The sequence below is a fragment of the Podarcis vaucheri genome (genome assembly GCF_965113315.1).
Source record: "Podarcis vaucheri genome assembly, chromosome: 2".
Classification (NCBI taxonomy): domain Eukaryota; kingdom Metazoa; phylum Chordata; class Lepidosauria; order Squamata; family Lacertidae; genus Podarcis; species Podarcis vaucheri.
In genome coordinates, this window is record NC_138760.1 from 58758384 (window position 1) to 58779768 (window position 21385).

The 21385-nt window shown below is 40.6% G+C and overlaps 1 protein-coding gene across 3 annotated transcripts in view; it reads left to right on the top strand.

Annotated features, from left to right (window-relative positions):
* Positions 1-21385, top strand: part of PRELID2 (PRELI domain containing 2) — a 66345-nt gene that overhangs the window by 16587 nt on the left and 28373 nt on the right. Inside the window, exons 2-7 of one of the 3 annotated variants that reach the window (XM_082213528.1) lie at positions 514-571; positions 3134-3207; positions 4361-4521; positions 12805-12910; positions 19706-19771; positions 19969-20783. In XM_082213528.1, coding sequence (XP_082069654.1) covers positions 514-571; positions 3134-3207; positions 4361-4521; positions 12805-12910; positions 19706-19762 — 456 coding nt within the window. In that variant the 3' untranslated portion in view covers positions 19763-19771; positions 19969-20783. Of the gene's footprint in view, positions 1-513; positions 572-3133; positions 3208-4360; positions 4522-6503; positions 6848-12804; positions 12911-19705; positions 19772-19968; positions 20784-21385 lie in introns of those variants that run through there. The other 2 variants (XM_082213529.1, XM_082213530.1) reach the window with 2 other exon arrangements.

Genomic DNA, 21385 nt, shown 5'->3' on the forward strand with positions numbered 1-21385 from the left:
ACCCTGGTGTGGTTCCAGTTTTTCATCACGGCTCACAGATGTGCATAGCCTTCATCTGAAAAGCCTGGGTTCATTTGATGTGGGTAGTGGGTGGAGTTTGGAGGATATCACACAGGTTTAAAATTACCATCTCATTCATTTTACTCTTTTGAAGGCATCTTGTAACCTAGATCTCAATTTTAAAATATGTGCGTAATGTGTTTTGTGTGGCAATAGTGAAGAGAGTTAACTGACCATTTAAAGAAGTTTGTTGTTTTCCTGAGGGGAAATTTCTTAATTGGCTTAAACAATCACAGCAAACTCCTAGCATAAATCAGCCACCACACTCAGATCTGTTGAGAAATACCATGCAAATTCTAATAGGATTTTATCAGTGAGTAGGAAATTTCCTTTTATGTACCTACTTACTGATTTAATTAACGTATGCATCACTTTTCAGGAAAAACGTTTCCCAAAGTGTTTAACACATAATACTGTAAATTGTGATGTGTACTCTCTTGCCTTTTCCTTTAGTATCCAAGTCCCATGGAGAAGCATGTCACGGCTGTAAAAACAGTAGAAGAGAAAACAGGTAAGTTGGACACTTCACTGTTGCTTAGAAGGCTCCAGAAAGTTTTCAGTAATTTACAGGTACGCGAGAGCAGCAACTAAGGTTACTCAGAGGTTTGGGGTGAAATGTCATCAGTATGTTGTAACCCTTGGCTCTACCTTGGAGCTAAATGGAGGGGGAAAGCACACTGAAATTAAATCTAGCTAGAAGGGGTGGTTTCGGCTAGGAGTTCTTCCAGCTGGGGGATAGGCGCACAAGCTTATTCTGTGTGGTTGCACTCTTGACGAAGGATCAGGTATGCAGCTTGGAGGTGCTGCTTTCTCTTTTCTGAATGTAATGGAAATTATTCCTTGTCTAGAATCTCACCTCACACATTGCTTGAGGCAGCTGGCACAAATCATGCCCTGACTTACAGGGCCTCTGGTTTAGGCAGGTGATACTGAACCAGTAGGGTTCTCTTTCAGCCTCTAGTCCTCTGTACTTGTGCTGCTAAGGTTGTGAGGTAAATGGAGATAGGAGGAAAGGTCTCCCTTGCCTACCCCAGAATACCTTCATCTTCTTTGCCTGCCTGGAGTACATGTCTGGGTAGGCTTGCCTAAATAGAAAAGATTTCAGCAGGCCCTGAAAGGAATATAGTGAAAAGGCCTGCCTAATGGTGAGGGAGTTTGAGTGTAAAAGCTGCCACACTAAAACACCAATTTCTAACAAGTTCAGATTAAATGTTATGGGGCAGCTGTAAAAATGCCACTTCCAGAGATTGAAGGGGTTGTGTGGCACTCATGGGTTGAGCTGATCCACTGATATATAGAGGTGGGTGATTACTGAGAGCTAATTTTTAAGCTGCCCTTGGACCACTTCACTCCAATTTGGCAGTAGTTACTGAATTGCTTGCATCTTCATTTGGGAGCTGTGGATCAGGTGATCTCGCATTGAACCTCCTGAATTCTTCCCCGCACCCAACCCTTACCCATTACTAAATTTGCAGTCAGAATCCATAAATATTCATCCCTGTTTCTGACATTCAGCCTCTGTGGCTCAGAGCACTTTGGAGACAGCAATTTGTGAACTATCTCCCTGGCTCTTGTTCTTTCTGTGCATTGCCCTCATGCCTCAACTGGCTCTTGAAGACAAATTGCCCAGTTGCCCACCATTAGGAAGCGGTTGCAGACCAAGTTTATTGCAGCCAGACTGCTTTTTCTGTTCTCCCAGAAGAACCCTCTTCTCAGCCAAGTCTCTCATACTGAGATGGCAGAAGAACAGAAAGTAGGAGCAGCCCGGGTGGAGGAAAGGAATTAGTGTTGTTCCCCCTCCCCAATGCAGATGCTGCAGAAGGACTACATAAAAGATGATCTCTGCTCCAAGTAGCTGAAGCTGAGGCAGGCAGGGCTCTCAGCACAAATCTCCCCTTTCCCATTTTTCCCACCATTCACTTCAGTCTTTTGAGTTTAGTTATTCTCCCCCACCACTGGAAAAAAAAAAAGAGAGGCTCAAATTCTGGATTTTCCATTGCATATTATATATAATAATAGTTTTAGCCATCCCTTTCTCTTGGGAAATACCAGTTTATGACCCCTTGTAAATGTGTCACATTGGGAAAGACAAATATACTGCCAGCGTGGTTATTTAAAGCCTACTGCAAAATGCTGCCTCCCAGGAACAAAACCAGGGGAAGAAAAAAACACAGATAAACTTTGTGCGGGAGAGATTTGTCTCTTCCTGAGAACTCCTTTTCCACCGGGCTGTGTGCCTAGTCAGATCATCAATTAACATCATCCTGAGGCTTCTGGACTTGATTGGGATCATTAAATATTAACATGCAAAGTGAGTTTGGAAGCCGGTCACGTTCTTATTGTAGCTCAATAACTATAATTTGTGAAGGGTTTTAGAGGCGGTGGGGCTTTTCTTTCTTTCTTTGGTAGGGAGCTTTGTTCTTGTCACTGGCCCAACTCATTATAAAAATAAATTCTAATTGTTCGAGAGAATTGCTTTAGGCCTCAAACATTGACAATGGTGGGTGGAGAGGTATTTTGTACTCTTAGGATGTATTTCAGAATGCAGAGTGAGCAGAACAAGCCATTTTTGATCTGAAGTGCTGACCCAGGAAGATATTTGAAGCTTGTAGCTAGCAACATGAGAGCCTCGAAAATTAACTCCCCAACTGCTACCAGCTAAATTGTAGAGCAATTCCATTGCAGTTCTAGCCAAATCTGTGAAGCTCGGATTTGGAATTGTGTGGTGCTTTGTCATTGCCAGCATAGATGCCAATAAAATGTTTGAACCACACCATCTGTCCCCTGCCCAGTAGGGTTTTTTGTATGTGTTGAGGTGGGCAAACATACTATAGTTTTGGGACTAAGCATATAACCCTTTAAATGTTTTCATCATGGTCCATCTGGCAACTGGGCTGGAGTCCTTTGGCTGCTGAAAAGAAGGGACATTGAATCCCTCTACCACATTCAGGCTTCCTTGCCTTGCTCCTTGCATCTATAGTGCAAGCCTTTGGTTTTGTTTTCTTACTATTAAAAAAATCTCTATTTTCCAAAATAGCACTTTCGTTAAGTTGGTTTGTTCTTTTATGCTCAGATTTGTCTACAGGAATCATATACCGGAGGAGGATTGCAACGTGCCAGAATGTAATTCCACACTTCTTAAGACAGGTAGGTAATTAATGTCAGTCAAGGTTGATGCGTGCTGGTTTTTAAGGATATAGGGGGAACGGTGCAGGTTTGTAGCCACAAAGAATGAATTGTCCACTTGAACTAGGAAGGTTCTAAGTATCCTGGGTGGACCACGTGAGGTTAGGCAACAGCAGCTCATGTGGGCGAGGCGAGGAGGGTGTGGGGAAGTGGCCTTGTCCTGGTGGAACCACTGTGCTTGGATGGGGTGGAAGTCAGAGAGGCTTCTGTGGGGCTTCTGCCACCAACACTCAGAGCCCCCTTGACCTTGCTGCTACCAATTTGCCCCATCCCTGTATTTACAAGAACAGCAATGCTGTCCAGAGGATGCTGTGCCCCCCATATGAGCCACTACTGAGGATGGGACTGTGTTTGAAATCCTGTATCCTTCCCTTAGTTCCTAAAAGAGCATTTTCCAAAAACAACTCTTATCTGCCATTTTGAGAGCTTGAAAAGTAAATCAAAACAATGTCCTTATAATCTAGGACATTCTTTTTTAAAAAATCGTAACAGGATAGTGATTTCTTCCGTTTAAACTTTCTGTGTCCTAAAGTTGTAGCTTGGCAACTCTTTGGATTTACATTCTGCTATGTATCACCTTCCATTTTGTGAACTGTTTACTTGCAATCTTTATTCTGTCTGTCAAAACTCAAATGATTTCTCTCTGTCACATTTCTGTTTGCCTTTTTTTTCCATGCCTCGTCCAGATGGGGAAACATAAAAATTCCAGGTACCAAACAGAATGTAAAATGAACCAAATGTTTTGGCTGTTTATGTCTTGAGTCGACAATGGTCGACAAATGTCTTCTGTTAGAATACATTACTTTAAGCAGGACATGTGGGCAACTAAAATGTCACATAAATTAAGCTGATGCTTAAGATGCAGCAGTTGGCAAAATCTAACTAGGCACCGAGCCGTGAGAACAAGTCCCTAATTGTTTGCATGGTTTCATCACTAACAGCTAAAAGTTTTTAATTTCTGTATTAGCATCAAGAGATAAATGTTGTGGGTGGCTTCAGTCCTTAATTGTTTTATTGTGTGAGGATGGAAACAAATGCTAAATATAAACAAATTCCTCATTCTTTCTTCAAGCACCTTGACGTTATTTAAACATGTAATCATTATGTCTAACAGATCAGTGTCCTGAAAGTGCCTGAGGTCTACCTAGAAGAAGAATCTTGGCTTAATAAGCAGGATAGAATTATGTCTATGAAGACTCGGTGCCTCACATGGACACAGTATGCTACTCTAAAGGAAGAGTCAGTCTTCAGGGAAAGTTCAGAGAATCCAAACTGGTAAGGTGTAACTTATTTATATGCACATTGTTGTATATGGCCTTCTAGTTAATTTATATTTATTCTGTTTACCAGGCAACACCAGGAGGATCTGATGGTTGTGGTTTAGATAATGTAGGCAGCCACATTGTAGCAAGTAGCTTTCAAGCCAGAATTTCACAGCTGATACCGAAATTAGGTCTGCACAACTTGTGACCCACCAAGCCAAATGCAGGCTGGCAGCTGGGCATGTATAACTGAAGGCTTACTGAACTTCTTCCGGTGGCCTGCCTTAGACTTCCAAAACAGGCTCTTTCTGTGTGTTAGCCGAGCCATGAAAATACATGGCTCCTGTGCTATGTCAGAAGTTGTACAGGCAAAACTTGCATAGGCCAAACATAGGGGGAAATATAAAAGCATAGTTTGTTTTGCAAAAAATAGGTCTGAGGCCTTACTTTACACAATGAGATGTGAAAGCTCAGGAAAGCCCCCCCAAAATCGGGGGACTTCCCCTCCCATTTTTCCAGTTCCCCCCAGGCCTTCGCACCTTTATATTCACCCTGTGCCTGCCTGCTAGATCACTCTACCCAGATTGGGAGTAGGTTGGACCAATTAAAGTCCAGAAAGTTAAAGGGCTGTTTAGTGGAGGCAGCTGAGATAATGAATGAAAAGTACTTAGTGACAGTGGTGACATTAAGGAGGAGGGATTGGTTTGGCAGGTTTGCTTCCCTCTGTTTTTTCTCATAGTGCCAGTTTATAAAAAAATAAATATATATTTATATATAAATATATGGCTGGATGTTTTAGGGCAACTGAACTATATTTATTGAATTTGTTCTGGTAAAAAGCAACAAATGTAATGAACCCTCAGTAAGAGTAGAAATGGCACCCGTGAATAATTGGGCTGTAATAAGAAGAAATATGTGATGGAGCGTAAAATGATACTGAATGACACAATCCACTGCAAATTCTTCTACTGGCTCACTGCAATAATGCCTCAAAAATAAAACAACAACAACCCGGGAAGTAAAAATAAAACTAAACAATCTCCCCAAGTTAATAAAAAGGATCAATAAAAAAATATTGCAATTGGAAGTGTGAAGACATATGGGACGTATTTTGGATAGCTGTTCTTATGTGTACTCAGTTTTATTTTAGGAATGTCTTCAACAGCTTATTTAAATCTAAAGCAAGTCTTAGTCACTTCTGCTCATTTATTCCTGTATACATATAACTAGGGCCCCTTTCATCAATGCACACCCTCAAAAAGTGAACTTCACCCTTCTGCTCCAGGCCAGCTTCTACACAAACACTCTCACATACGCTCTATCTTCCATCCATGCAAGCAGGAAGCATCATCTGGATTCAAAGATGCAAAAACCCTCAAGGAGTGTGCACAGCAGGACCACCTAGGGGGTGTGGTTTTGGGAAGAGGAGATGTGGCCTGAGGAGAGTCCCATGGGCCAGGTAGAGATGTCTGGGGGATTCCAGTTGACCACTTGGCCTGAGGTTCCCCATCCCTGTTCTAACCAGTGGGTTGGGGCCAATTGCTTTGGAAGACATGCAGTTGGCTTCACCTCTGTGCTTGGAATATGACAGGAAGGCATTTCCCACAATGCTCATGAGATGAACTATTGAAGGCCATTTCTGGCCTTTAGAGAGGCCTTTAGGGCAGCTTCTCACTAGATAGTGGTGTAAGACTTGCAGGGAAGAGTATATGAATTTTGCCCCAGGTGAACTTGTTTTGAATTCTGAGCTACCCTTTCCCATTGACATCCTACTAATTTTGCCTGGAAATTTATACTAACTCCTTAATAAAGTATATAAACAATAAGCTATCGGGTTATGAAAGAATGCAGAATTCCTTTTTTAACCTGCCAACAAATATGTAACCGCTTTATGAGCTCAGATTTTATGCAAAAAAGAAAAGGAATAAGGTAGTGTAATAATAGTCCTTCAAAATGGTACCAGGAATGGTTCTGAAATTTTCATTTCACTTTTAGGAAGAATGACGTAAGTTCTGAGTACTGTCAGGAAAGTGGTCTTTGTGAGTTTTATAAACAGAATTTGTGCCTCATCAATCAAATGGAATATCTAAGCATACTCCTAGGATCTGATCCGGAAGATGGAATCTGATGGACTGGACAGATCCAAAGGATCTTGCGACACTGGGACAATGGGCAACAAATATAGCAGACTGAACTCTAGTGTTAACATAATGCTTGTACACATTGGAAAAAAACAACTCTGGTATCAAACAGTAACTGCTCTGGTATACATAACTTAAAGCTTTGCTCTCTCATCCCTGGAGACCGGAAGAAGCAAAACATGCTCCTTTTATTCAAAATCCCTTGTAGATTTTCTCTTTATAGGGAGTCTCACAGTGCTTTTCATCTAGCTCACTTCCTTCTTGTTGGTAACTTTGCATTAGCCCATGTGATTTTAACACACAGCATTTGATGAGCATGTTGGATTATCTGTTACCGTACTTTATAAACCTGGGGGGGGGGACCAGGTTTTTCCCCGAAGCCGTTTTTTTCCAGAAAAAATGAAAAAAATAGTTTGATATAGCTTGAATATTCTGCACACTCCCCCGCCCAATTTTTCCTGAAAAAAATGGCTTTGGGGAAAAACAGAAAAAACTTGTGCCCCTCCCCATTTTTCCATCCTCTCCCAGGCGTTCCAGCACCCACACTTTGGAGCTTCCTGCTGGCTGACACCAGGAAGGTGCTTTCACTGTACGCTTTCTGGCAACTGCTCAAAACATTTTCGTTAGGGCCAGCCCATCTGAACACGCGGAAACTGCATGTGATTTACTTCCTTTTAACCACTGCTGACTTTAATCATCTTTTGAATACTCTTAAATACCTGCTTTTAACTGTGTTTTATCAATCATTTTAATGTTCTGTTGTATATTTTTGTAAACTGTTTAGAAGCTCTCTTACCATCATGCTGTTTATAATATATAATAACAAATTCAATTTAAAAAACACACACACTCCTTTTCCTTTCAAACAGAGTTTGAGCCTTAGCGCAACATACTATTCAGTAACTGGATGTTGGTTCCTTCTGGGCCTGGCATGCAAAAATTTTTCCTTACGCTTTGCCCTGGCTGTCCTCAAGTAGAGATGGGAAGGCCTGGGAAAAAACTGAAAAAATCGGAGGGGGGGGGGAGAACAGTCCCCCCCCATTTCCCCCCAAAGCCGTTTTTTAGAAGTCCATGAGAAAAATGACAAACAGGAAGAGGAAGAATAAATGGAAAATGATAGCAGTAGTTCAGAAAATGAGTTAGAATAAACTGCATGTATATGTTGTGTCTTCTGTTTTTGTTTTTTTTAAAGCACTACTCAAAGGGTAGACCTTCTGTGGAGCTTAAATATTGAGGTGGACCTTAACTTTATTTGCTGTTGGTTCTAAGGGGCAAATCTGATTATAATTTATGTTGATGGTTTCTTGCTTTTTTTTGTTGATTTTGAGGGAAAGGGGCGTGGTTACCTGTTTTATTGCAAGCGTAATACATACACTGCATTTCACGCAATTTGTAAAACTACTCCACACTGAACTTTTTTTCAATTTTTCCAAAATTTCCATTTTTTTCTGGAAAAAACGGGGGTGGGAGAGAACATTTCCCCCCATGGCTTCAAAATTTCCGAAAATTTTACATCTCTAACCCTAAGTGATTCCATGAACCACCAAGTTGTATTGCCATGTGGAAATAAAAGCACCACTGACAAATTTACCCTTTAATTTGTAAAAAGTATAAGGCACCCTGGCCCAGGTGCAGCAATATTTCTCAGCATATGCTGCACTGACAGTATATATTCAGTGTAAGCATCAAAGGGTTATTAATTAAGGTACTTCAGGTTGTGTAAGCTAGTGGCCAGCTGGGCTGAAGAGGAAACCTCTTCAATGTTACGGCAGAACACAAATGGCCAGGTGTATATTTCTCTTTTCAGCCTTTCCTGAAACATCTGGTTTATGTCGTTATTGAAATGTGGTGTGAGTGGAGGGAGACAACAAATGCTCTTCTAGTTTCTTCCAAAATCTGGTGTTCCTATGCAACACAAGTGAAGCACATGAATTCACTGATGATATTCAATGGGTAATATTATTATCAATGGGGCAGAGCAGGAAAATGTTGCAGTGTATTCTCGTCTCCTTACAGAAGTGCTTCTGTCCTTGGTACTTTCCTCTTTAATAAGGCTCATTATTTGGCCTTAAAAACTATTACAAATATAAAGTAATATATGATAGGATATAACCAAATCTACTGTATCTTTTTGGAAAGTTGCTTATTTGGTTGCTATGCATCTTAAAATATTGTAACCAAATATAGTTTTTCCTAAGCTCAAGGAGCAGGTTTTTGTCTGTATTGGGATAAAATTGAGCTCCTTTTTCAATCAAGATAGCAGCCTGAACCTTTCATTGATTTTAACCAGTGATTCCAAAACTGCACCCATTTATTATTTCTTAGAATTCCTAAGCAATTCTGGGTACGAAGCTGCTATCTGTATCCTTGCACAAACATGAGAAAATAACAATGGTACAACAAAAGTTACAAGCCTATAATATATATTGGTAGCCTTAATACTTACTACTGAATTGAAAAACAGCTTTTTAGAAACTTAGATCTTATCAACAGTTCTGGCAGCTAGGTTACTTGGTGGTGATGGATTTGATTATGGGTTCTGGGGTGGAAACACCCATGCATTTAGAAAGAATAAATTTGTGACAATTTCCAGTTCCTGTTATGTTGTTTTAATGCATGTTTGCCTGGTGTCTAAGGTTATTTTGTTTATTGTATATCAATCAATGTTGCACTATGCCTTATACATTTTTTTTTTGGGGGGGGGGAGTTTTTACAGTGTGAATTTTGCTCCACCTCTATTCTTCTCACTCATCCTGTTTTTTAAAAAAATACTCTGTCAAAAGTGATGCCAGAATATATGAAAGGCAGTCCTTGAAATTACAGCAGCAGCAGTTGTTCCCTTTGAAATTACAGCTTGCTGAAGCTTTGTTCTATATCATTAAATTTGACTGAACCTTGCCCCTAATCTGCATTGCACAAAGGAATGTATTTTTCTCAGTAGTCATAGAAAAACAGAATGTGGAAAGTCAAACTTGGTGCGCTCTCTGCTACTAAATCTCTGCTACTAATACCTGTTTATGAAACTAGAAATATGCTTGGTAGGAAGATCAGACAATTTGGTCTTTGATTCTTGTTGGCAAGAAGAGTTTCTAGACCTAGAAATCTCAGGTGGGAAATCTGGCTTTAGAAGGCCAACTTGAGAAACAATTTGAATGTTGTAGATCCATGACTATAGAAGATTGGCTTATTTGTTAGGCTGATATAACAATGAGTTGTTTATTATTATTATTGAGAACCAAACTTTGGTTCACTGCCACTGGGTATTGGACACTGGTATTTAGACAAATCTGATTTATCTCCAGATTTTGTAATTTGTGAAGCATGCCATCTCAGCAGATGTTAAATGCTCAGTTATAGCCAGCACTATGCACTACAGTTCTACAGATGTACAAATTGTGATATATTGGAAGCAGAATCCAGCTTCCTAAGTCCTAAGATTAAAAAGATTTTTAAAGAAAATTGCTAGTCATTATGATTGTGAACATATGCTTTAGTTTGTGGGCAGTTCTTGGCAAAACCCCCAAAACTATAGGGGAATGTGTGGCCTTCCAGGTGTTTTGGTCTCCAATTCCCATCATCCCTGTGTTTGCTGTGGCTGATGGAAGTTAGAGTCCAACAGCATCTGGAAGGCTACAGGTTTGCAACACCTGCTATAGGAGTTGCTAAGATTTCCAGGGAGCTGAGGTTCAGTGCCTTCCCTATTCACATCATTAAAAGAAGCAAAATACAGTGGTATCTCGGTTTACAAACTTAATCCATTCCAGAAGTCTGTTCTTAAACCAAAACTGTTCTTAAACCGAGGCCCTTTCCATAATGAGGCCTCCTGCCGCTGGTGCCCTTCCACCGTTCAGCTTCCGTTCTTAGACCGAGTAATGTTCGCAAACCTGGACACTACTTCCGGTTTTGCGGAGTTTGTAAACCAAATAGTTCGTAAACAGAGCTGTTCTTAAACTGAGGTACCACTGTAAATGATAGAAAATAGGGGTGTGTGCTGAAGGACACATTTTGCAGGAGAAACAATGCAGACTTTCATAATTATGCAGGTGCAGAATTTGGATTCTTCTTTTTTAGCACAAGTATACAGTGAGCAGTGAGCATAATTCTGTCTGTAGATGTGCTTTGCTGGATGAGAAACCTATTTCTCCAGTGACTGTGCATAAAATTGCGCTGTTTCCTTCATCACATTTTCATGAAGGCACCCACTATTTCCTGTTCGTCTGGCTGAACCTTTCCTTCAAGTCTCATGCACTGCACACCTTGAAATGCCATTTGCCACCATAAAAATTATAATATGCAAGAAAAGATCTGTAAGATTCTAACGGCTGAGCATTTCCCCAAATGCCAGTCTTGTCCATCTCTTTTTCTTTGAGTACTCATACTCCTGGGTTGATTCTTTTTATGAAATTATCTTGCTCTGAATGAGTATCAGTATGTCAAACAGTGTGCTCACATGAACAGTGCAATATGGGGGAAACAATCTGTGGGACAGAAAGTGGAAACTTGCTTGAGCAGATGCCTCCCCCCCCCCACTGACACCCACCCCAGTTCTGCAGATGAAGCCAGTGAGATGCTTCAGTTATCAGAGCAGTTTCATGACATGAAAAGAAGATGGACTGCTAGTGATAGAAGAGACGGGAGTTTTTTCAGAATCCCCACTGAATATTTTATCCAGAACTTCTCAATTGATAAAGTTTCAAAACTTTTCTTTTTCCTTTAAAGGCGTCCATGGTAAGAAATCTTATCTGAACTGAAACATCAAGACTTTAATTAAAGGATCTTTAGTATAAAACTCCAATCACAAAAACAATTAAGCCAAATTTGCTATACTTTTAACTAGTCAATAATTCAGTAGTTGGATCTCGCTAATAGACTTCTCTCTGCCACTGCGTTGTTGTAATGATGGCGCATCAACCAGCTCTGCATTGCAAGGATCAATCTGAGATCAATATTTTCTGTGAGCTTTTCGTGTCTTTCAGAGGCTGTGGAAAAAAAGAAAAAGAAACAGCAACATTGGGCTTCTTCTCATAATTACTTTATCAGGTTTAATAACTCCCCAAATGCCATTTGCCTTTTGTTGCTGCCTCTCTTAGGAAAAACCTCACCCACTAGTTGCTTGCATTGATGGGATATTATTGGTTATTTCTACAGCACATTGCGTATGCAAAGAGCTTTCTTCTAATGCAACTATGTGAGTTTGGATCTTTAACGCTTCCACTTATAGGGATGCTGGGTCTTTGAACCGCTTCAGATGCAGAAGGGAATAAGGATCAAGCTATTTAAGTGTAGGAAGGGCTGTTATCTGTCAGGGATGTTGTAGTTGCCTCTGCTATTCCAGATTGGGGTGATACTCAACTCACCTGTGAGCTCAAGTATTTCTGCTTGCACAACAGGACTCCTGCCCCCCTGACTTGCCCCATTCCCTCCCCAAATTGGGTAGAACCTTTAGAACAGATTTAGGGGGCACACAAATTGAGAAGAGGGGGGAAATGTTCCATTTCGCAGGGGGAAAACCTTGTGCTGATGGGACAAGAGTCTTAGTGCTGTTCTGGATTCCACCCCCTGCACTGACCAGATGGTTGGGCTAGGTTACTTCCAGGATCCCCTCCAACGCTGTGATTCTTATTTCATGATGTGCAGCATCTCTTTCCTATGAAATAGGCCATAGGATGTCTTCTTGCCTTTAAAATAGTCCAACTACTCCCCTTTTTGGAACAAGGGTGAATGGGGCCAATGTGTTGCATGTGCTGATAACTTTTCATTTATATACTTCTGTACTACACTCTAGATGAGCTTGGCCTGGAATGATTCAGAAACTTCACAAGGATGGAGACAGTTTGATTATCAGTGTTTGGTTACAGGAAACATTACATCAGTACTTTGTGAGCTCCGGCGGCTGCGAGTTTGTCTTTCCACAATCAGATTTAGTAGCAGCAATTTACTGCAATTGCATGCATACTGGAAAATCAGTGGTGACATGCAAGAAGACTTGTTCTGTTCCGGCCCGGAGATTTTGAAACAAGCACCCACTCTCTCTCTCTCTCTGTGTGTGTGTTCATATATGGTCTTTATTCCTTTTACAGGGTGAAATTTTATTAGAGAACCACAGTACCTATTGGGAGGGAAAGAAAATGTTTAATTGCATTTCTATTTTGTAGGACAGAGTTCATTCAGAATGGCAAAGTATCAATAAGAGGGTCAGGTCTCCTGAACTGTTTCCTGGAAGTTTTTGCACGAACCTTTTTAAATCAAGGAGTGAAAAGGGTAAGTTCTTTAATTTAATTTAATTTTGGGAAAAAAAGTTTTTTTCTATCTTATAGATACATTATGTGTCACCCTTAGTGAATGTTCATTATGACTTTTCCCCCAACTCCTTGCTCAGTAATTTCAGTTGATGGGTGTTTGGCAGCTTCCTGTACAAAATAACTCCCATTATGTATTAATTTAGATTCATAGCCTACATCTACTTCTGGGCTCCTGTCTGTGTTCCATTTCTTTGTAATTTCATTCAGATGGGGATGTGGCAAATGTGTGAAACACAGGTGCTGAACTAAGTGAGAATGTTTATGAGCTACCGTAAATGAGGATGGTCCAGCTTTTCATGCCAAGTGGGCCACAAGAGTACTTTGACATGGAGCCGTGCTTCTAATTTTGGGGCCAATCACAGCTGTAATTTTTACAGATTTCCCTAGTCTCTGCTACTCAAAGACATGAAAAATCACATCCAAATCCAGCTGCATGTAGTTGCTAAATACTACTAGAACATGGGTAGGCAAACTAAGGCCTGGGGGCCGGATCTGGCCCAGTTGCCTTCTAAATCCGGCCCATGGGTGGTCCAGGAATTAGCGTGTTTTTACATGCATAGAGTGTGTCCTTTTATTTAAAATGCATCTCTGGGTTATTTGCGGGGCCTGCCTGGTGTTTTACATGAGTAGAATGTGTGCTTTTATTTAAAAGGCATTTCTGGGTTATTTGTGGGGCATAGGAATTCGTTTATTTCCCCCAAAAAATATAATCCGGCCCCCCACAAGGTCTGAGGGACAGTGGACTGGCCCCCTGCTGAAAAAGTTTGCTGACCCCTGTACTAGAATGTCTACTCCAGGGTAGTAAGGTTTATAAGTGCTGTATCTCCATGACTTTATCCAACCTGCAGTCTGCATCAGCCACGTGGCGTGAACGTTTTAAATAGTTCAACAATGTTATTGGGAAAATCGTTCCCAAATATAGCTGACATGAATGAAGGGCACTATAGCTGTTTCTTATTCCTAGAGTTTTTATTACATGGACATGGAATTCAGGAGCATTTGGCAGAGGAGGGTCCTCAGGGCAGGGGAATGAACAATGCAAATATGTTAAAGTAAAAAAACAACAAAAACCTCTTTCCTCTTTCTTTCTCTGTATATTCCCCAACCTTCTCCATAATCTTGTAGATTTCATTCAGCCATGTGGTAGCTGATAAGATAGTTTATATGAATAATTTAAAAATCTTGGCACAATTATTCTGAGAAAAGAAAACAATTGATTTCTGGCACCTTTTTGGCCTTCTCCGGATAAATGTCAGAACTTTTTAAGATTGTGCAGATAGAACTGCATCATATCATCAGAGGAAGTGATGGGTGCCCACATGAGCTCTTCTTTCTATACCTTTTCTTAATAAAGAGAATCATTGATTTTTTTAAACCCCTCTAGTCTGCAGGCATTCAAACTTCTGCTGTTTATTCCTCCAGATAAACCTGGAAACTCATTTTGTCTGAATGGATGCTTGACATTTTTGTTGTAGTTCTAGGTGGCTCAAATCTTCTTACAGCTGTAAGTATTTTCTGTTGCTGTTCTTTGGGAGAAAGCTTTGCTTTTTGACCTTTCCATTATGTCTGTACACGGCACAAGCAAGGCAAGGAATTCATGAGCAACCCACAGTACACACAGTTTAGGAAGAAATAGATGGATGCACTGCACTTACGAGGGACATGCTTTAGATTTTGAAACAGTCACCAGATGCACCTCAATAGGGAGAATTACCTGTATTGTTATAGAGGTTGGAAAACATGTATTGTAACATTTAAACGGTGCTATAAGTATATATTTATTTGTCACCGATGGATATACTCTTCAAATCAGGAAGTGTTGCCACATAATTTAGACCCATTCGCCAGATTTGCACGTAGCACTCTGGCTTATTTTGCCAAAGTGTGAATGGTTTGAAAATCTAACCAGCCCAGTAACCTTGGTTTTGTTTCTGGCAAATCACCTTGTGAAGCCATGACCTGTTGGTTTATGAGCCCCAGTTTGTTTCAGCTGATTTGGAGCTAAGTCTGAACCCAGTAGCCTTGCTTAACCATGGTTTATTTGGCTACCTGACCTCAGATGCTTGCCCAAACTACAGAAGCATGAAACAAGGGCAGTTAGAAAACAAGCCAAGCCTTGGAGAATCAAGCTGTAGCTTATTTACCATATTTTTCACCCTATAAGACACACCTTTTCCCCTCCAAAAATAAAGGGGAAATGTGTGAGCGTCCTATGGGGCAAATGCAGGCTTTCGCTGAAGTCTGGAGAGCGAGAGGGGTCGGTACGCACTGACCCCTCTTGCTCTCCAGGCTTCAGGAAGCTATCCGCAAGCCTGGGGAGTCCGGCGGGAGTTCCCACCGGGCTTCCTAGGCTTGCGGATAGCAGCCTGCATCCCGAAGCCTGGGGAGCCCAGCGGGAGTTCTCTCTGGGCTCCCTAGGCTTGCGGATAGCAGCCTGCAGCCCGAAACCCGGGGAGCGCTCCGCCGCGCACCCCGGGCTTCGGGCAGGTGTCCGCAAGCCTTGGGAGCCCGCGGGAGTTCCCACAGGGCTCCCAAGGCTTGTGGATAGCAGCCTGTGCTGGGGGCTGGGGTCAGGGGAAGCTTGGGCTTCTCCCCCGCCCAAGCCCCGCGCCTGGGGAGGGAAACAATTTTTTTTCTTCATTCCCCCCCCCAAAAAAAAATTAGGTGCGCCCTATGGGCCGGTGCGCCCAATAGTGCAAAAAATACAGTACTTCTCTGTGAGGCAACTCAAGTTTTCAGAAACAATCCCTGGTTAAAACAAACCCTGGTTTAGCCACTGTTTCTAAAAACCCACTGTTTCTAAAACATGTAGTTAGGATTCATTATCATGTGACTCATTTAGAGGATCCCCTGACTACCTTGGCCTTCCCTGGCAAGTACGATCATACTTGCTAGGGATTATTCGGAAAAGCATTGAAAATAAAGCTGCCAGAGTTGTAGTTCTCTATGGATCTGGTACATTTGGAATAGTGTGTGTACAATTCTGGCCATTCCCAGAAAGAATATAGTAGAGCTGGAGAAAGTCCTGAAAAGGTCAACCGAAATGATTGAGGGGTCAGAGCATCTTCCACACAAGGCAAAGCTAAAGCGTTTGGGCCTCTCTTTTATGTTTAGACTATGGAGTGAGGGGCATAATTGAGGCTCATAAAATTTATGTGTGGGGTGGGTAATAGAGAGAAGCTTGTCTCCATTTCATAATAGCTAGAACTTGAGATCGCCCAAGTTAAATTGATTTGGAGTAGATTTAGGACAGACCAATGAATAAATAATTTATGGGATGTGCTGCAACGAGATGTGATGCCCACAAACTAAGCTGGGTTTAAAAGAGGATTAGTTGAGCGCATGGTAGATTGGTGTGTCGGTGGTTATTAGTCATGAGAGCTATAGAAGACCTTCGCATTCAGCGGCGGTGTGCCACTGAATACCAGATGCTGAGAAACAGCAATAGAAAGAGCTCTGATGGAAGGAGGGGATTGGACAGCTCCAGGAGGCATCTTGGAGGTGGTGGCAGGGAGGGGGAAACATGTAATATGCAGACTGCAGGTTGCCCACCTCTGCTTTGGCACCTGAGCCAGGAACTATTTGAGGGGAGTGGATCTTGTGTGTGTGTTTGTTCTGTGACTTGTCAATCAGAAAAGCTTTTATACTTGTAAGTACATGAATAAATAACAGCTCAAATCCAAGAGAAGTATAAAAAGACTAGGTTTTTTATTATCAAATTGGTCAAAAACGTAAGATGGAAATGGAGTACAGTTGGACCCACAATGTCACTAATGGCTTTTGTAATAGATGACCCATAATTGAATCTACAGCAAGGAAAATTTGAGATTGTTAGGAGAAGGGATATATAAATATTAGAATTTAAATGACCATGACAGGGTGATCTGCTTTACTCTTTAAGATCAAACTGATAAGTATAATAAGGTTTTTTTTTTTGGGGGGGGAACTATATTTGAAAAACTGCAAGGTTTTTTTCAAATATGACTCGATGAGTTTCAACAAGTCAAGATTATATGGCAGAATACCTTGAGCTATTTCAGGAAAAATCCTTAGACAATTAGGGAATATTTTCAGATAAATTATTATAATTTTTACTTGAACACGTATACTAGAGAAACGTTTTAAAATGTTGTCTAGATTGTACATTACATCTATGTAATAGTGAGAATTTTAAGATCAGTTTAACGACTTGACCTATTACGTCTTTTAACATATGCTAAAGAGAGTGTACTATTTGGAGACATGTTGAGAGTAACCCTATGCATGTTTATGAAGAATCCCACTTTCTTTAATGGGACCTGCTCCCATGTGTCAATTGTCATAGGATTACAGCCAGTACCAATTTGCTAGGCAGCGAGTCCCATTTAACTCAATGAGATCCACTTTTAAGCAAGCTAACTTAGGGCCATGTTGTTGCTAGGCCTTCATGTACCAGCTAACAGGGAACCAAAGAATATCTGTGCAAAAAATATATGAGAAAGGAGTGTAAAAAAAAAAAAGACCACACGTGGACACCCTTTGTTAGATTTTGTGATGATAACCAATCATTTTATATTAAATACTGTTTTAATATGTATTGTGTGTAATTCAATATGTAATGAATTCAGTGGCTATGTCCAGGAGGCAGAGGGTAGTGGGGTTCCGCTGCCACGGAAGTCCAAACTGCACCTACTGAAAGTGCAGACTGTTGCGGAGGTACTGCCTGTTGTTTTCCCCCCAGAGGTAGGAAGTGTAAGTCCTTGAAACAAGCCATTTCAGAGGCAAAGCATAGCAAGGCAACAATCTGTTTGATCCTAAGCTTGTCCATTTGCTGCAGAGAGCCATGGTGGAGTGCTTGCCTGGAGCTGGTGCAGCAAAATTAAGAAACACCCACCCACTGTTTTTTCTGCCCTGACCAGCAAGAGATAGCAGAGATTTGGATACAGTGCTTGGCTCTACCTCTCCAAGCAACCTTGGGGCAGCATTAGGATTGCCCTGCCCATTAGCAGATATTCAGTTGCACTGAAATAAGTGGGAACCTTATGTAACTGTGTCTGAATAGAACACATAACTATGCTGTGAAGTTAGTAATCTGATGAGTTTTTGAATTAAAAGAAGAAAAAGTTTAAAAAGTAAAGAAAAGCCTCATTTTAAAAAATGGTTTGAAGAAAATATTAAACAGAATTTGTATCATTTTAATAGGTAGGAATAGGTTCCTTTACATTTCAAGTGCATCATGTTGTAAGGTTAACATTCTGAAGCTTGATCTCATGTGTCAAGATTTAAGCACAAGAGCTTTAGTTTAAAGGAATATATTGATCAGACTTTGATTGAGCCTCGTCTAATCGAAAAGAACAGTGGTGCTTACTAATAGCTGTCATTTAATGTTTCGTCTTCATTTCATAAATCTCCCTTCTCTGCTTCCTTAAGCCCCTCTGTCAAACAATTTCCCTTAAAACTGCTGTGCTAAGAGGAGAAATGAAAAAGCAACTGTCACAGTGTGAACATAATTGATTCAATAAATAACATTTTTAAATTCTCAAGGCAAACCTCGGGGTTTTCACTTATGTCAATTAACTACTTAGTAAATGGTGGTAAACTTAATTTGGACAGATGGGCTGTGCTAGCCCATTCTCACTTCCTCTGGAAATGAAAGAGAAAGCATTTTCCCTGATTTTTTTAAAAGTAATGTTTGGCTTGAATTTGGAAAGCATCACTTTGAAAACCTTTGCATTACTTGATGATAAAACAAACTGAATGTTGGTCTCTTCAGGTTATTGCTGTTTGGAAGTGATTCATATTTGTCATGATATTGCACTATGGGACAGGAAAGCTGCTGTGTCCTTTTTTGAGGGGGGCATTCTTCACTATGTGGGTAGAAACTTCCCTTTTGCTAAAAGGGAACAGAGAGATTCTGTGGTTGCAGAGCTTTCACTCATGGTCATTGTTCATTGCTTGCCCAGGTCTGTGATGACAGCTGCAAAACAAGTAGCATGTAGTTAATTACCACAACCAATCTGCCAAGTTGTGGTTTGCATATTGCCGGCATACTTCTCATAGTTGTAGCAGACTTAGTCCAGGGCTGAAATAATATTCTGCACTATGTAGATGTGCAGGTAAAGAGGAGATTCCTCATCTATACAACCCACAAATGACAACAAGGCAAAATGATGCTCCAGCTCTAGTTTCACTGTACTTAAAATAGCATGTATGAGTTGTGAGTAGGCACACAAATCTGGAGTGTCCAAAAGTGTGACCCGATGACCACCAGAACCTAGAATCCCCATTTCTATATGCAGGGCATGAACTCCACTGCTGAGCTATTGCTGTCCTCAACCATGTGATGCATTCTCCTTCCTTCAGATCCATTGATGTGAGCTTCAGTGATCCATCACACTGCTCTGTCATCAGGTTGCCAGTATCTTTGAGTTAAGGAGGACGAAACAGTAGGGAATGAAATGGAGGACAAGCTATCCCTGGAGAGGTTACCTGTTTGGTCCCCTGTCCCTGAAGCAGAAATCAAAAGTCTTATTGAGAGGCTTCCCCTAGACGAAGCTCCAGGATGGGATATGTTGCCCCACCCCAATCTTTCGTATGGACCCAGAGTGGTGGGCACCAATCTTGGCATCGCAGTAAAGACTGATATATTTCCTTAGTGATATTGGTCTTGATCTGCTTAGATGATCTCTAAACAGAGAGATTCCATTTGTAAAGCTATTGTGTGCTGGTAAAATGTTCAGACGGTTCAAAATTACTGTCTGTGTTCTTTTTACAGGGTGTTACGATAATGGAGAAACTTCTACAAGAACAGTTTGGAAGCCCCTTTTTGTAATGAGGAAATGTGAGTGTGTTTATACTGTTTCTTTTATAAGAATGTGATAATCAAATTCAGTAGTTTTCATAAAAGTAATCCCCCCCTATATTTTTCATGGAGGACAGTGTATGTATTCTTCAAGTAGTTCTAGAAACGAGAGCAAATGGCTATTGATTGATTTGTTATAAATGTTCTTCTAAGACACACTTTTTTGTACCTTACAGGAGGAGAAATCTCCATGTGTCTAAAGTAGAACCACAGCAATATGTCCTCATTACCAGGCCTGCTTCTTGCTGAAGTTAACTTTATGGGTTAGATTGACGAATAAGGAAAGACTGAGTTGAAGGAAGACAATTGCCTACAAACTAAGCAGCATATGTGGAATGGCAGAACTTAAAATCTGTGAACCAGTGTGATCATGGCGAACGAAAGTATGGTTTGGAAAAATACATCACTGTGTAGTTGCTCTTTAATCTTCCATAGACCAATCATCAAAAAGATTCCTACCCACCCCCTCAAAAAACCACACACACATTGGCACTACGGAAAGACTATCAGCCAAAAGAAACAAGATTTTACTCTTGTTTTAATACATGGTCCATTGTTCAGGGCAGAGAATCTATTCCACAGCAGTGCAACTGAAATGGAGGCATTTTATTAACAGGTACTGTGAATCTATATCTCATGAAGACTTTACATGAACTGCAAGATTATTTTAGTTTCAAAATTCTTGTGTTATGCAAATACCATTCTTTAAAACCTCCAAAACGCTATTAATGCACCTCCAGTTTGCCAATGTATCCCTCTAAAATGTGAACTGTTGCCAAACCTTGCTAGTTTTTCAAACCTACAAAAGCTTCTCAGAATCTTTATTAACTTAATGCTGAATTCCAGTGGTAGCCCTCTTTAAAAAGATGGAAAACTTGTTTAGTCTTTCAGTGCTTGTAACTAGGTAATTGACATCTAATTAAGTGGTAAGTTGACATAAGGGCTCAGGTTTTCATTTCTTTCTTGGACATTTTTGGTGATGTTGTTTTTTTTAAAAAATGTGTGTGTACACCATTCTGTCTTCAGATATGAAATGTTACTTGAATGCCCTTTTCTGAAATACAGGAGAACTAATGCTAGATTTGCAAATTACTAATAATGCATAATGTGTGCCACAATGCTAATAAGAAGTACTTAAATGTCTGCATATATTAAAAAAATCCTTTTTATTTGCACAAAATGTTGTCAGCGTTATACATTAGGTGAAGTGCTGGGAGGACAAATAATAACCGCAATCTGGTAACTCCTCTGCACCGGATAGACATTGTAAACATGATATGGTCTGCTGGGTGATGCTTAGGTACACATACAGTGTTAGAAATATTTAAGTCTTGGTTAAATAAAATATGTTCTGGAGCAGTAGGGAGGATTATGTTGTTTTGACATAAAACCATGTCCTTTTCAACCTTGTCACCTGCAGTTTTATGGCTGAGATTGCTGGAGCAGTCTGGATTAAATTTAGATTTACCCGGCACAGCAGTTATGTCAGGTCATTTTTAATTCATTTCCTTTAGCAATGAGCCAGCCTAACCAGTCATTTGAACAGCTATTTGACAGCTGGCTAATGGGACTGAAAAGTGTGCCAACTGCCCT